General features: G+C 45.7%; 1 protein-coding gene across 4 annotated transcripts in view; it reads right to left on the bottom strand.

Annotated features, from left to right (window-relative positions):
* The window catches only part of INPP5B (inositol polyphosphate-5-phosphatase B), a 957,269-nt gene that overhangs the window by 160,573 nt on the left and 779,582 nt on the right, over positions 1–17,114 (bottom strand). For all 4 annotated transcript variants that reach the window (XM_085647875.1, XM_085647876.1, XM_085647878.1 and 1 more), the window contains one exon: positions 889–1,002. In XM_085647875.1, coding sequence (XP_085504001.1) covers positions 889–1,002 — 114 coding nt within the window. The remainder of the gene's footprint in view (positions 1–888; positions 1,003–17,114) is intronic.

The following is a 17,114-nucleotide window of genomic DNA, read 5'->3' as shown; positions in this document are numbered from 1 at the left end:
GTTTACCGTTACCAGGATTCCCACCTCAATGATAGGCAGTGATTCAAGCAATTGGATCTATGAATGATCCACTGCTGGAGAATGGGGTTAATGGACATTTTTCCACTGTACACCATTAACTAATATCTCTGGTACTATTGGGAGATGTAGTGGTAATACTGGGAGATGACTTGGTAATACTGCACTTCTCCTGGTTATAATCAGAGAGCTCACCAATAGGTTTAAAGTGCTTTTGTTTTACACAGCTACATTTTAAATGGAGCAGGAATGGCTCTGCATTGATATCACTAGCAAAGCAATAGCTACATATTTACCCATATAGCTCATGATGTGGCTTAATTAGGATAGACAGATTAAGAAAAATTATTTGACCCTGTCACATCTTAGCACAGCTGCCCTGTGGAATAGAGTCGAGTGAATGCTGCTGACCTGTACTGATGAGAGCTGTGAAGCCACACAACCAAAAACAAATAGCTTCTCTAAGAGGATTCTACACTTAACTTAGGTAAGTCTTTCACATTTGCACTACTTGGGGCTTGGCCTAAGAGTAATTAGTTATGAAGTTAAGCTCTAATCATAACTCTATTGGGTAAATCCTTGGACAATAAGGAATGGTTACATTGTCATTCTAAAAATGTCAATTCTCTGGTTTTGCAAGGAAGTGGAGTAAAGTGCTGGTTTCTTCCAGGGAACCTATACCAGATGTCAATGCTCAAAACTGAATGCTCAATCTGTCCCTCTTATACGTCTGAACTGCCTCACTTATCAGTATCCAGTGTCATTACAGATCTATGAGAAATCATTGTTGGGCGATCTCACAAAAGCTGAGGTACTGCAAGTATTGTTGACTTCTACCTGCCAGGGCTTGCATTAGCTACCATGGCTGACCTGATCAAAGGCCATTTTGTAGAGATGATCCACCATCATCCAGATCTCTTTTGGGATATCCAGTGGCTTTTCATTCCCCGAGTAAGACTGTGTCATTTGAAGTGGCATCAGTGTCTGAAACAGAAACATGCCATTTTGGGTATTGTGTAACATACAAATAAGCAAATTTGAATACAGTGAAATTTACTTGCTAACAGAATACAGCATCTATCAAGAATACAGAAAAATAACACATTCAGAATACTTTAAGCAAGCTATTTTTACAGATAACTATTAAGAATGCAATGGTTGGCGTAAATAAATACCACTACTGAAGATCCAAACTAACATTTTGTTTCAGTACATAAATGATAAGTAGATTTAAATGCTGAATAGATTTGTAATTACATATGTAAAATGTACAAAAGACTGAGCACACTGGTCTACTCAGCAGAGATTTTTGAAACTCATAGTAAAGTTTTATAAATGTTGTCCTATATTTCCTATTCATGTTGGATTGGCTCCAAACATGTATTAATCTCTTCAATGGTACATCTTCAAAAGTACACTTTAGGGACCAGACAAAGAAGTATTCCAGAACAATATAACCAATTGCTAGATCCTAAAGCCTTCCTTGTTAGAATGTTGCTCCCACACAGCTAAGTATCTCTTCCGTTAGTATTTGGGCTACATGATGATGAACATCAGGCCCTTGGTAAAAACTAACGCTAGTGAAGCAGTTGCAGTGGCACCCAAGCACAGAGATGGATGGTGCCCTCTATATCTAAATTCTGGCTGTATTACTCTACTGAAAAAGACGACTCATTTTCCTTCCTCATTTAGTTTCTGCAAGCTACATTTTATGCTTCATATGACTAAATAACGCTACATTTTACAGATAGAATCTGGGATGCTTAATAGAATACTACCTGCTAGTGTAGTGGATATTTATTTTCAGTAATGCATGGCCATAAATAGAAAAAAGCTTTGGCAAAGCCAATTGGTCTGTCCGTTTGTGCTACAATGTTTTTTCCCCTCTAATGTAAGCATAGGACACAAAAATAAAATAATGCAACCACCTTAACATGGCTGTCATTTGCACAATACAACATTTAAAATTAAAAAACCTTCAAATAGGTGGCTGCTTTACTAGTGATATTTTGTTAAATAACAAGCCTTTCAGTTGTACTAAGCAGTGTATTATTATTTGTAAAGGAGACGAGAGAGAATCACCAGCAAACCACGCATTCAAATTGTAGGCAGCTACCATGTTACAGGCGCATTCAAGCACTTTATTACAGCATGTTTAAAAGTAAACATTAAACAAAATACCATCTAAATTGCCAAAATACATGGCCACTATTAAAAGTTATTATAAAACAAAAACAACAATAAATCACACTTGAACCAACTTTGTTTTAAATTTTGTTTAATTTTTAGTACTGGAAGGGAAGCAGACAAAAGGGATGCTGAAGGTTTTGCCAGGCGACGACTTATCATTGCCAGCCTTAGTGCAAAGAAATAGGATAATGTATGGACTTTATGGTGTTCTATAAACCGTTAAACTTCTGAATGATTGTCAATCAGACAGACAAACAAAGAGGCTTGTGGGTTTTCAGCCATGGTTTGTTTGGTGTTGAAGCTCATTGTTTGGCTGCTGTAAGCAGTAAAACAAAAACATAATCCTCAACTCTGTGTCCTTAATAGTTGTGCAACTTTCCTTCCTAGTAGCTTGAAAATTTTGCAGTTAACAAAAAATTGTGGGATGTGGAGCAGGATGCATGCATTCCTAAATATTGAAAAATTGAAAAATACAAATACAACTCCAACACAGGTGAGATGTTGCATAGTTGCAATATCTAACGAGAAATTAGACAATTTTAGCATTGGCTAATTGCAGCATACATCATTCCATAAGTGCGTCTTGGGGGTTTCCAAATTTTTTAACCATGGGGTGGTGGTTTTTGTCATTTCACATTCGCCTAGTAGGAAATCGTCATGTGTTAAAGGGAATAATGCAATATGTTTCACACCTAGGGAACACCATTAGTGTTAGGGTTCAGTAGGATTTTGTCCACAGTGAGTGGTCACTGGTTTTCCTTAGTGTTTTCAGTTAATAGGATGATGCCATTGTAGTTCATGGAATAATGTGTGCTAAAAGATTCTTTGTTGTCATTAATAGGCAACAACATGAGTGATGCTGTGGTAAATGAGCCAGTCGCAACCGATGTTAAGTCTGGAGGGGATTTCAGAAAGTACAATTAAAAAGATATTTATATTTCAGTAAGGAAAGTAGTGAAAGTAGCATTTGGAAAGCTTGAAAGAGAAGCAAAATGCTACTCCTTTTCAGAAGATATTGAAGCAGTGTTGGAGAAGAAGCACAATCTAAGAAATGAGCAAAGACAAATCACTCAGGAAAAAGTTATTTAAGAGAGAGGTAGTTAATGGGAAAGGACAATGTTTGTGGAAAGGATTTCTGTATAGGAAGTTGGATGGCACCAGTGACATAAATGGTGATGGTGTTTTTAGAGGCACAAATGAGAACTCATTCTTGTCTGGTAATTCTATCAATGAAGAATACACTTAGCTTTTCAGGAACAGATTTAAAAGCCTTTGGGGAGAAACTCAAGGAAAGAGTTTGCCAAGCAAAGCAATGCCAAGACAAGTTGTTGCTTATTAATGGCCCACTGGAATCGTTGATTCTGCACAAAAGGCACAAATGAAAGGTATGCAGGTTGAGTATGCCATTTTAAGAGGCTTGGGTCAAAGAGCAATTTGCTTTTTCGGCAATGCCAAATCAGTTTTGCTATATGAAAATTAAAAGAGTCATTGTTAACAATGTGGGTAAACATGTGCCTCGTTTCCCAGTCTTAGATATAGTTAGATCTTTAACAAGAGACTTTTTAGAGGAACTGGAACTCTAGTGAGCCTGAAGAAGGGGACAATAAATGGTCTCAGTTTCATCCACAAGGTAGAGGATAGTTATATGAGATTCAGGCCACAACAGACTTCCTCCAACAGTGAGGACTATCTAGAAGGTTAAAAGGCAGAGGAGGTACAGCACAACTGCCTGACAAACCCAAGATAGGTATGGAAGCGATTTTACGGTTCTTCCCATTAAAGGCTGGATGCCTTTAAAGATGAAAGATGTTGTAAAATGATAGGATATGGTAACCAGTGATCCTATGATGCTGAAGGCAGACAGGCTTAGTAAATCAAATCTGTCCTGTCCGTGAGCCTTGGAGGTTTTCTAAGAGGCCCACATGCATTTGGTAAGTTCCAGAGTACAAGAATTGCTAGAGCAGGTAGAAGTAGTTAAGGTGCCAGAGAAGTTAAGAGGCCATGTCTGCCTTATTTTCTACTGAAGAATACAAGGGTTGGAAGCATTTACAAATGTGACAGATGTGAATAGATTTGTAGCCTATAGACAATTTAGGAAAATATATTGATTATGAAACAATCTCCAGGAACAGGGTCAAGCTCAAAGATGCATATTTTACTGAGGTTACTGTGGCACATTTCAACATTATCTGCAGATCAAATGGGCAGGCTAATAGTTTCAGATCAAAGGTTTGCCATTTGCCCTTTCTTCAATCCTTTGGTGTTTCATGATGGGGCTTCAATCACTGGTTGCTTTCCTAAAGGAAAGGAGTAAATGGGTGATAGATTATTTGAATGACATCTTGTTGACATTTCAGGAATTTAAGGAACTGACAAAGCATTTAAAGTTGGCAACAAGCATCAAAGAATCTGACGTTCACTGTGAACAAGGAGTAATCAATTTTGAATCCGTGGAAGGATTTAAATGAAGGATTTGGTTTTCAGATGGATACAGTAAAGGTGGTGTTGACAATTCCACTAAAGAAAATCAAATCAGAGATCAGCATCTTTTGGAGGCTGTGCTTTTCAGTTTGCTGGCAGTGGCTTAAACAATTGGTCAATGTTGGCTTTAATTCAAGCAATATTCCCTGAGCTATTCCATTATCAAGCTCAATATCGTGTTTGAAAAACACTATCTTGCACAATTGGCTATGGCATAAAGACAAAGTTTGGAAGCTCTTAATGGCTATAAAATATCTGGAACTTTACTTGAATTTGTAATGGAAATCGTTGTGAGCACCCTGGAATGGGAGGATGCACTGATCCATCAGAGGCTGGAGGAAAATTGTACTTGGTAGAACCGCAGATGCAGCTATATTGCCTTGAGTTGAAAGTGGGAATGTCTCCTTTGAAAAGATTTCTTTCTGAAGATCAGAATTGTTTAGTGTTGTTGCACATGGACAATGTGTCTGCACTGCAATACATCAATTGCTTGTGGAGTTGCAGATCGAGGCAACAGTCAGAGTTAATTTGGATCAGAATATTTCCCTGTAAGCAGAATATCTACCAGGTTTAAAAAAGCCCATAAACTGAGTGGGATGTCATTCCTCGTGATCAGGGTAATGAATGCTGATAAGTCTTATATAGCTGAGAGATTACAGTCAAATGCAATTGAAATTAAACGTGTTAGTTGTATTCTAGGATATTCAGAGACTGTTGTTTGTGCTTCAAGGCTCAGTTTTTAAACTAAAGCTGCAACCCCTACCTGGCATAGATTGCAGGGAGAAATTAGAGAGAGATGCTGCATGTTTATGTTTAAAGACAAATCTGTTTAGTACTGATTATGACATTGGGGATGTCCCTGCCTAGGTGAGGAAGGGGCTAAAGTTGACAGTGGAGCAACATTGTTTCCTGGACTTCATGAGGCAACTCGTTTTGAAAATATCAGAGGATTTTTCTGGTTGTAGGCTCTTTCACAAGAGGCTCCTCAATAAATCATGAATGCTATGTACAAGTAAAAGGTGTTGTAGGCCCTAGAGGATCAGGTTTGTTTGTGTCTGGAGAGGGGTACGGATCCTAACGAGGCATCCTCTGAGATAGTGGCAAACATTTTATCAAAAATGTCCACTAAAGGCTTGAACAGAATTTAAGTTGTTACAGAGCAGGGATCGTGGCAGCTTACAGTTTAAGAGAAGGAAGAGCAAACGGTAAGGATTCTTTGGTTTCCAGACAAGGAAGTGAGTTTGTATACAAAGACCACAAAAGCTTCACTATAATAACATTTGGGGTGTAATCAAGACCAATTTGACTTCAATTTTGTGTCTGTTTTATGAAGAGTATGCCGAGCTGTGTATTATGATGTTTGAAAGAGTATTTGAACAGAGTAAGAGGGATTTGACTTCCTAGAGCAGGACAGCTGTTCATTTTCTTTAAAAGTCATATAACATGTCTTCTCCAACCTTGACCAGATGGACAAAGACTAGGATGCAGGAAGCTGGTGTGGACACAAGTGACTCAAGGTTCTTTCCCTCTGTGGAGCAATGGCCAATAGCATGTTTATGTCAGGTGGTGGACTTGATGACATTTTGAAGTCAGCCAACTGGCCAAATGCAGTAACAATTTGATCTTTTAATTTGAAGGTATCTTACTTCTTTGGCTTTCATCAGCTTTATATATGTATAATGCTAGATTCTAGATTTGACATAATATAGTGATTCTATAAGTGAGAATCAGGAAAATCTGCATGTCATTAAAGACGTATGTAGTACCAACCTTCCCCCTATCGACGATTAGTCAATTTGAAACATAAAAAAGAAGACATACAGAAAACTAGCCCTGAGGAGGGAACGTGTACCATTCTGACAAGAATTTAAAGCTAAAGACTCATAGGCAAAGATTTAATGCTTGGTGAAGGTTTGAACTTTGGAGCAAAACAGATGCCCATCCAATGTTAGACTCAGCAAGGGAAGGGGCCAGAAACTCCCCAGATTCTAGCAGAGACATTTCATTTCACATTGGATGCCGTGAGACACAAAACTACCTATGACACCCAGAGCAAATTTGGAATAAAATTCAGATTCTCTCAAAACTCACTTGGAGAATTAATATTCTCTCAGGACAAGGATCATGTCATTGTATAGATTCATTTAAATGTTCATGGTATGTTTCAAACTGTTTTAATGGTGCAATACATTCTAGGAGGGAGATGCCACTAGGTTGAAGGTACGCGTCCTTCATATCAGCATATCGTGCATATCTACATCAAGTCAGGACTCTCCATTGACATCTCGTATTGAGGATCTGTTCTTATACACCTCCACATCTCTTCACCCTTGCATATCTAGTGGAGCATTAAGTAAGTATATCTATATATAATTGGCACAGGCCACCATATAGATTATGAACAATCCTCCTTATCAAGGCACCGCATCAGTCTGCTTTAACAGTGCCTCCGCTATAGTTGCCACCTAGAACCTTCTCTAGCCGTATTCTTTGTTTGCTGTATTCTCTACATCAGCCTAGCCTACGCAATACCGTTTGAACATAACCTTAGTTCAGGAGTATTAGCGCTGACCCATCATCCTCTCAAGGATAAGCTTTCAGCCCGGGATGAAATTCTTTTGACAATTACAACAATTTGTCTAGTTCAGAGGAGCCATCATAACATTGTGTTTACTGTGACGGAACCCTGACGAAGCCTTTGCCTAAATGCGTGTAGTGCCAACATAACACCAGTTGTTTTTACTGAACTATGACATCATGAATATATCACATATCAGTAATGATTGTCAAATTTGTTTGATATGATCTCATGGTTACAAATGAATTATCAAAACAATGTTAGGATCAATATATGCAATCGGTACTCACTGAAATTTTGTAACAGCAGGAATAACATTTGATGTATATTTGTGTATATCCCCGACACAAGTTATGTTTTTTGAAAAAAAAAATATCAAATAATGTTCTCTATATAAAGAAAAAATATAAGATTATTGTAGGTTAGTTCACTTGGTGTTCATCATATTGTTATTGTATTACATTTTTTCCCACACTTGCATTGTTATTTTGTTAGAAAAACACTCCCACACTGGAAGGGTGGTGGTGTTCTCCCAGACATACACTGTGGTAGCTTGGCTCGAGTGGTCAGGAATCAGGCTCCGTGCTAAGCATACGACATACCCATACAATAACCATGCATGCATCCGTTCCAAAAACGACTCTACACCGTAAAAATTATGAAAATATCTTTCTTTATCTTCTTTTTCTCTTAGTTGCTGATTAGATAAATAAATACACAATCACAATATACAAACTTTTTAAATAGTGCAGGTCAAATAAATACTGGCTTAATGATTCAATAAATAGGGGTGATCATAAATAATGAAGGTATAAATATAAGTGCAATACATACAGGCAATTAAATATTCTGAGGCAATAAATACTGTAAACCAATAAATATTGTGCATCAATAAATACTGTGGACCAATAAATACAGTGAAGCAATAAATAGGTTAAATACAATAAATACAGTGCCTCCAATAAATAATTAAAAGCTGACAGTGACACTCATAGAATCAGATCACATTTGAATTCCTAAGGGCTGATTTGGCCCAGGCACAGCTTGTGGGGATGTGGAAGGCTTGAGGGTGTCTACTCCCTGGCTTGGACAAGGCTGAGGCCTAAACTGAGGTAGATTAAGGGGGGATACTAGAGATCTGGCTCTCCCACTCTACACAACCTCACTGAATTAGTCTCAGCTCACCCCTGGCACAGTCAGGCTGGTTCCAGCACCTCCCTAGCCCCTTAGAGTAGTCTCTCAGGTCTCCACAGGGCCTTAGGCGCCCTCTACTCCACTTACTGCCCTTTTTCTGATGCTCCGACGCCGCTGGAGTCGTGTCGACGCCGTGAGGCGGTTCCGGTTCGATGTCGGCGGCCTCGGCGCAATGTCAGTTCTTGACGACGCCGGTAGGCGGTTCCGGTTTCGATGTCGGCGGCCTCGGTTCGATCTCGACCTCCGATTCGATGACGTCGGGCAGTCTTGGCTCGGTGTCGACGTCGGGCGGCTCCGGTCCGATGGCGACCTCGGATTCGATGACGTCGGCCGGCCTTGGCTCGATGTCGACTTCCGGCGGCTCCGGAGTGCGATCTCCACTCCCGACCTCCGGTGCTCCTCTCCTCAGGTTTCCGGCGACTCCGGAGTGCGATCTCCACTCCCGACCTCCGGCACGATTCTCCTCAGGTTCCGGCGACTCCGGAGTGCGATCTCCACTCCCGACCTCCGGCACGCTTCACCTCGGTCTCCGATGACTCCGGAGGGCGGGCTTCACTCCTCCGATGACGCCGCTCACTCGATCTCGGGTGACTTCCTCCTCGACCTCTGGTACTCTCTACGACCTCTGACGGCGCCCTCTCTCGACCTCTGGCGGCTCCGGGTATGACGTCCGCTTTCCAGTCGGTGCCGCTTCTCCACCTCGGGCTCCAGGTCTCAGGCTACTCGACGTCGGACTCCAGGGAAACCAGTTTCCAGGTCAGGATCTTGCTGTTCTCTGTTTCTAAGGCCTGTTCCTGCTGTCCAGGTCCTTAGGATGGTTTTTCTTGCTTCTTCCCACACAGGGCTCCAGGCTGGGCTCAGTCAGTAGGGACTAGTATCAAGGGTGGGTTTATGGACCCCACTCCAGGCACAAGTTTCCACCCCTGCTGCTTCACTCCTTCCTCCTTCAAGTTTCTGCTGCTCTCTCCTCACCAGTCAGGTGCCAACTGCCAACTCTCTGTCTTAGCTTCCCAACATTCTAAACCGCCTCCAACTGTCACAGGGTTCTGGAATGTTCTGGAAGGTGCTAGTAGGTTCCAGTGGATGCTGGTGATGTCACAGGTGGCCACCATTTTGTGCTCCAGGCCCTCAGACAGAAGTTTCAGGGGTAGCTAAAATGGCTCCCTGAATCTGCAGCAACACTAAAAAGTCTGGTGGTTCCCAAAAAGGAAAAATTACAACAGGGTTTGAGGCAAAAGTGGGACAAAATAAATAATGATGAGGAGGGACCACCCAAAGGGCTGACAGGTCTAACACGCGTCCCCCCCAGCTGAAAGTGGGGAGAGCTACCCAACCCCTTGGGAGTTCTCATCACTAAGGCGGAAATACCTTGAGAGACCGTCTGCATTGGCGTGGTCCACTCCAGGCCGATGTTCCACCTGAAAGTCCATCCCCTGTAGGGAAATAGACCACCTCAACAACTTGGGATTCTCCCCCTTCATCTGCATCAGCCAACGAAGGGGTCTGTGGTCGGTCTGAACCAGGAAGTGCGAGCCAAACAGGTATGGCCGCAACTTCTTCAGAGCCCATACCACTGCAAAGGCTTCACGCTCAATTGCACTCCACTTCTGTTCCCTGGGAAGTAGTCTCCGGGATAGGAAGACCACGGGTTGATCCAGACCCTCTTCGTTGAGTTGCGATAACACTGCCCCAATGCCATGTTCTGATGCATCTGTCTGGACAATGAACTCCTTGGAAAAGTCTGGGGCCCTTAAGACCGGGGCCTCGCACATGGCTTTCTTCAATCTCACAAAGGCTTGCTGACAAGCCTCCGTCCAGACTACCCGTCGAGGTTGTTTTTTGGACGTGAGCTCCGTGAGGGGGGCTACGATGGTACCGTACCCCTTCACGAAGCGGCGGTAGTATCCCGTGAGGCCCAAAAATGCTCGGACCTCAGTCTGAGTCTTGGGGGGTTCCCAGGCCATGATGGCCTCGATCTTCGCCTGGAGGGGTTGCACCGCTCCCCTAACCACCAAGTGTCCAAGGTACACTACCGACCCCTGCCCGATCTGGCACTTGCTGGCCTTGATCGTCAATCCAACTTGTCTCAGGGCCTGGAGAACAGCTTGCAGGTGACGCAAGTGATACTCCCAGCTGTTACTGAAGACGGCTATGTCATCCAGATAAGCAGCAGAGAAACTCTCCATTCCGGTTAGGATCTGGTTTACCAGGCGCTGAAACGTGGCAGGTGCGTTCTTGAGCCCAAAGGGCATCACACAGAACTGGTAGTGGCCATTGGGCGTGGAGAAGGCTGACCTTTCCCTTGCTCCATCAGTCAAAGAGATCTGCCAGTACCCAGAAGTAAGGTCAAAGGTACTTAGATATTGGGCAGCTCCCAGCCGGTCAATCAATTCATCCGCCCTAGGGATCGGATGAGCATCAGTTTTGGTCACTGAATTCAGTCCCCGGTAGTCCACACAGAACCTCAGTTCCGGTTGGGCACCCGGTAGTGCAGCTTTTGGTACTAACACCACCGGACTGGACCAGGGGCTGCTAGAAGGTTCGATCACTCCTAGCTCCAGCATCTTAGTGACTTCACTGTTAATGCTGGCCTTCACCTTGTTTGAGGCGGTTGGCATGCAGCACCCGCAGGGGCTGACGAGGGGTCTTCAGGTCCACCAAAAAGGTAGCCTTACCCTTCTTCTCCATTACTGCTTGGCTGGCCTCCAAGTTGTCAGAAGCTTGCTTCCACAACTTAGCCATTTGGCTCCGGAAGGCCAGCATGTAGCTCACCACATCCTGGGGAAGCTTTCTGGGAGTTCTTTCCCATCCGTCTCTCACCAGGTTGAGAGGTCCACGTACAAGGTGCCCATACAGAAGCTCAAAGGGGCTGAAGCCCACTCCCTTCTGTGGCACTTCCCTGTAAGAAAAAAGTAAACAGGGTAGGAGGACGTCCCATTTCCTCCACAGGCTTTCAGGCAGACTTCTGATCATGCCTTTCAAGGTTTTGTTAAACCTCTCCACCAGACCATTGGTCTGGGGGTGGTAAGGAGTGGTGAACCGGTATGTCACTCCACACTCCTTCCACATCGCCCGCATGTACGCTGACATGAAGTTGGTCCCCCTGTCGGACACAACTTCCTTGGGAAAACCCACTCGGGTAAAGATTCCCATCAGGGCCCTTGCCACAACAGGTGCTGTTATGGTCCTCAGAGGTATTGCCTCTGGGTACCGTGTGGCATGATCCACCAGAACCAGGATAAACCTGTGACCAGCTGTAGTCGGCGGATCTAATGGACCCACAATGTCGATGCCCACCCTTTCAAAGGGGGTGCTAACGACCGGAAGTGGTTCCAGGGGAGCTTTCAGCTTCACCCCTGTTTTCCCACTGGCTTGGCAAGACACACATGTCCGGCAGTAGGTATCGGACGACACTTTCATCTGAGGCCAATAAAAGTGTGGGACAAGACGGGCGAAGGTCTTGTCTTGCCCCAGGTGTCCTGCCAATGGTATCTCGTGAGCCAACTCCAGAAGGAAGGCTCGATAACGTTGAGGGACTACCAAGGCTCGTGACGATCCGTGTAGGGGTGCCTTGGGTTCACTGTAGAGGAGGCCATCCTCCCAGTAAACACTGTAGTTCCCTTCAACGTTCCCTGCTGCCTGGGCTTCGGCCTGTCGCCTCAGCCCCTCAAGGGTAGGGCACTCCCTCTGGCCCTGGAAGAATTCCTCCCTGGACGGGCCTCCCTCCACGTGCCACTCGGCCGGGATGGGTAGGTCCTCCAGGTTGGTAACGTCCCCCACCGCAGACTCCTGGTCCACCACCTCCGGTGGCCTATCCGTCCTACGGGGTGTGGACGCCGAGGCAGGCTCCTCCTGTCCTCGGTTCTTCCCTTGACTGGCAGCCGGCTGGGCCTTTGTTCCAGGCTCCAGCCGAAACGAACTCCCTCTCCGGGTAGTCGCAGACCTTGTGCTAACACAGGCCCAATCAGGTGTACCCAGCATCTCAGTGTGAGTCCGGTATTCCACCTCCTTCCAAGCGTTGTGCTCCATGTCATTCCCCAGCAGACAATCGACTGGCACGGCAGGGCTTACGGCAACTCGAAGTGAACCTGCAACCCCCCCCCCCATTCAAAGGGAACCTCGGCCACTGGATAGTGGCCTGTTCTGCCGTCAGCCATCGCGGCTGGGTGGAGTACATCGGGAATTACCTGCTCTGGAGACACCAGTTGGCTACGCACCATAGTCATACTGGCTCCTGTGTCTCTCAGAGCCTCCCCTCTTTGGCCGTTGATGGTGACCCATTGCCCATACTTTACAGTATTTGCGGGCACCTGGATCTTGGGAACCATCTCCCGTTCTCCCAGGGACACTAAAGTGACACCCGCCCACTCCCTTCCCTTAGTTAAGGGCATCTCCTCCCCGAGCACTGCACTAGCTACTCCGGGGGTCTTTCCTCCAATGGGAGGGGGTGGTCGTTTCAGGCACTTCGGATCTCCTTTATAGTGTCCAACGCCACCGCACTCGTAGCAATGGACAACCCTTGGCTGCTGACTCTGGCCAGGATTAGGGTTTCTGGGTGGGTTAGCCCTAGGGGTGAATCCTGTTCCCTTCCCTTGGAAGTTATTTTGGGGGCCTTTGGAGAACTCCTTTTTCTTTTCCCCTCCCTCTTTCTTCTGGGGGGCGCCCTGTCCGGCCTTTTGAGTATCCCCTCCAGTCCCCCTTGTGGACACCCGGGTACTAGCCCAAATGTCCGCCTCCTCAGCAAGCTTCCGGGGACTGGTCAGCTTGCTATCCACCAGGTGTTGACGCAGTTCAGGGAAACATTTCTCGAGCAGGTGTTCCTTCAGTACTAGGTCAAACAACCCCTCGTAGTTCCTCACTTCATTGCCCTGAATCCAACCCTCTAGTGCCTTCTTTGCATAGTCCAGGAAGTCCACCCAATTCTGTGTGCCCAGTTTGTGACTACCCCTGAACTTCTGTCTGTACTTTTCGGGTGTTAGTCCAAACTTTCTTATGAGCGCCAGTTTCATGGTGGGGTAGTAGGTCTGCTCATCCTCTTCGAGGGCCAATAAAGCATCCCTACCAGCTGGAGGCATGTATTTGTACAATCCCCCTCCCCAGTACTTCTCTGGAACCCCATGGGCCCTTAACGAGACCTCATAGGCTGCTAGCCACTTGGCGATATCATCACCCACCCCATAGCTAGCTACTATGTCCTTTGGCAGGTAGGGTTTGGGTTCCCTGGTGTACTCTCGTTCTTCGCTGCCACCGTTAGGTACAGGGTGTGCCCCGATTCTCAGGATCTGAAGATCTATCTCTTTCAGCCTTATCTCATGAGCCATCCTCTGTTCCTCCTTCTCTTTCTCCAGCCTTGCTAAGTCCCATGTGAGCTGTCTTTTCTCTCTCCGGTCTGTTAACTCCACTTCAGACAAGCCACCGCTAGAGGCACTGCTGCCCTTCCTGGAAAGTGTCCTGGGCCCCGCTGACAGGTTCCCCACCTCCGGTTGGTACAAACCAGCTCCCTCACTGTCTGGCTCTCTATCCCTGTCCTCCTCCTCAGCCTTGCTTTCTCGGCGTGCCTTCCCCCAAGCCCTTAAGCTGGTTTGGAGTGCACCCTTCTTTGCTCCTGGGGGACAATACACCCCCTCCCGCTGGCAAAACTCCCTGAGTTGGGCCACAGTGTACGTTTCTAAATTCTCCAGTACAAACTCCATCTTGCCCACTCAGGTCAGAGGACAGTTATGTGCAGTAACAATGCAGGGGGGTACCTTTAATAATACCTCCTCCCACCACCAGAGTAAATTTGGAAAAAACAAAAACCCACAATTAGGAAGGCCGCTTTGAGAAAACTCCCGGTGTAGGCCTATGGACTACCCACAGTTATTGTTGAGTATACGTAGGCACAGCTCTATCCCACCGCTGCCACCAATTAATGTTGGAAATACACTCCACTCCCACACCGGTAAGGGTTGGTGGTAACGGGGTACTTCCAGGGGACACACCGTGGTAGCTTGGCTCGAGTGGTCAGGAATCAGGCTCCGTGCTAAGCATACGACATACCCATACAATAACCATGCGTGCATCCGTTCCAAAAACGACTCTACACCGTAAAAATTATGAAAATATCTTTCTTTATCTTCTTTTTCTCTTAGTTGCTGATTAGATAAATAAATACACAATCACAATATACAAACTTTTTAAATAGTGCAGGTCAAATAAATACTGGCTTAATGATTCAATAAATAGGGGTGATCATAAATAATGAAGGTATAAATATAAGTGCAATACATACAGGCAATTAAATATTCTGAGGCAATAAATACTGTAAACCAATAAATATTGTGCATCAATAAATACTGTGGTTCAATAAATACAGTGAAGCAATAAATAGGTTAAATACAATAAATACAGTGCCTCCAATAAATAATTAAAAGCTGACAGTGACACTCATAGAATCAGATCACATTTGAATTCCTAAGGGCTGATTTGGCCCAGGCACAGCTTGTGGGGATGTGGAAGGCTTGAGGGTGTCTACTCCCTGGCTTGGACAAGGCTGAGGCCTAAACTGAGGTAGATTAAGGGGGGATACTAGAGATCTGGCTCTCCCACTCTACACAACCTCACTGAATTAGTCTCAGCTCACCCCTGGCACAGTCAGGCTGGTTCCAGCACCTCCCTAGCCCCTTAGAGTAGTCTCTCAGGTCTCCACAGGGCCTTAGGCGCCCTCTACTCCACTTACTGCCCTTTTTCTGATGCTCCGACGCCGCTGGAGTCGTGTCGACGCCGTGAGGCGGTTCCGGTTCGATGTCGGCGGCCTCGGCGCAATGTCAGTTCTTGACGACGCCGGTAGGCGGTTCCGGTTTCGATGTCGGCGGCCTCGGTTCGATCTCGACCTCCGATTCGATGACGTCGGGCAGTCTTGGCTCGGTGTCGACGTCGGGCGGCTCCGGTCCGATGGCGACCTCGGATTCGATGACGTCGGCCGGCCTTGGCTCGATGTCGACTTCCGGCGGCTCCGGAGTGCGATCTCCACTCCCGACCTCCGGTGCTCCTCTCCTCAGGTTTCCGGCGACTCCGGAGTGCGATCTCCACTCCCGACCTCCGGCACGATTCTCCTCAGGTTCCGGCGACTCTGGAGTGCGATCTCCACTCCCGACCTCCGGCACGCTTCACCTCGGTCTCCGACGACTCCGGAGGGCGGACTTCACTCCTCCGATGACGCCGCTCACTCGACCTCGGGTGACTTCCTCCTCGACCTCTGGTACTCTCTACGACCTCTGACGGCGCCCTCTCTCGACCTCTGGTGGCTCCGGGTATGACGTCCGCTTTCCAGTCGGCGCCGCTTCTCCACCTCGGGCTCCAGGTCTCAGGCTACTCGACGTCGGACTCCAGGGAAACCAGTTTCCAGGTCAGGATCTTGCTGTTCTCTGTTTCTAAGGCCTGTTCCTGCTGTCCAGGTCCTTAGGATGGTTTTTCTTGCTTCTTCCCACACAGGGCTCCAGGCTGGGCTCAGTCAGTAGGGACTAGTATCAAGGGTGGGTTTATGGACCCCACTCCAGGCACAAGTTTCCACCCCTGCTGCTTCACTCCTTCCTCCTTCAAGTTTCTGCTGCTCTCTCCTCACCAGTCAGGTGCCAACTGCCAACTCTCTGTCTTAGCTTCCCAACATTCTAAACCGCCTCCAACTGTCACAGGGTTCTGGAATGTTCTGGAAGGTGCTAGTAGGTTCCAGTGGATGCTGGTGATGTCACAGGTGGCCACCATTTTGTGCTCCAGGCCCTCAGACAGAAGTTTCAGTGGTAGCTAAAATGGCTCCCTGAATCTGCAGCAACACTAAAAAGTCTGGTGGTTCCCAAAAAGGAAAAATTACAACAGGGTTTGAGGCAAAAGTGGGACAAAATAAATAATGATGAGGAGGGACCACCCAAAAGGGCTGACAGGTCTAACATATTTGCTTTGCTTAGGCTCTCTTTTTTTCATTTTATTTATTTATTTAGGCGATTTGTAGTGCGTGCAAATACCCTAGGGTGTCTCGGCGCTATACATTGATACATTCTTCCATCTACAACCACTGCCTGGACTTTGATGACATTGTCTTCTCTAACCCCTGTATACTGTGTATAACAGCAAATATAATCAGATGTATTTATCTTGTATTATTGAGTGTATCTGGGTGTCTGTAAATTTTGGTGAAAATACATAGATAACAGGGAATGCTGTGGATTGCCGCACTACAGTTATGCACATATTGTTGGTGTTTTATACATTTAGAACAAATGCATAGAAGATCTGTGATGTGGTACCAGGAAATAGCAACAAGCGTGATCTGCCTGAAAACATCGGATATGTTAAAAAGTTTAATTTTCTGATCAAACACAATATAATGGTCAGGGGCCTACATTTTTGTATTACAAGCGAACATTGTATATTGAGTGTTCCTTCATGTGTCTAAAGGGTTAAACGTTCTGTGACAGCATCAGCTATTGGAAACCTAACCATCTTATATAGTGTATACAATGATTTCAGAGACTGAACAGGAGGGTGCATAGTATACTTCCACTAGCTTTCTGGGGAAATTGGGGCAAATAAGATGCTAAATATGTCTGATCTGAGATTGACATTTGGTTTCAGAAGTTCTTACTTATGTGTGTTGAGATACTGGTCTCTGAGCAGT

The sequence above is a fragment of the Triturus cristatus genome, chromosome 3_2 (assembly GCF_964204655.1).
Source record: "Triturus cristatus chromosome 3_2, aTriCri1.1, whole genome shotgun sequence".
NCBI classification, from domain to species: Eukaryota; Metazoa; Chordata; class Amphibia; order Caudata; family Salamandridae; genus Triturus; species Triturus cristatus.
The sequence above is the reverse complement of the archived record's forward strand: the minus strand, read 5'-3'. Positions and strand labels throughout refer to the sequence as shown.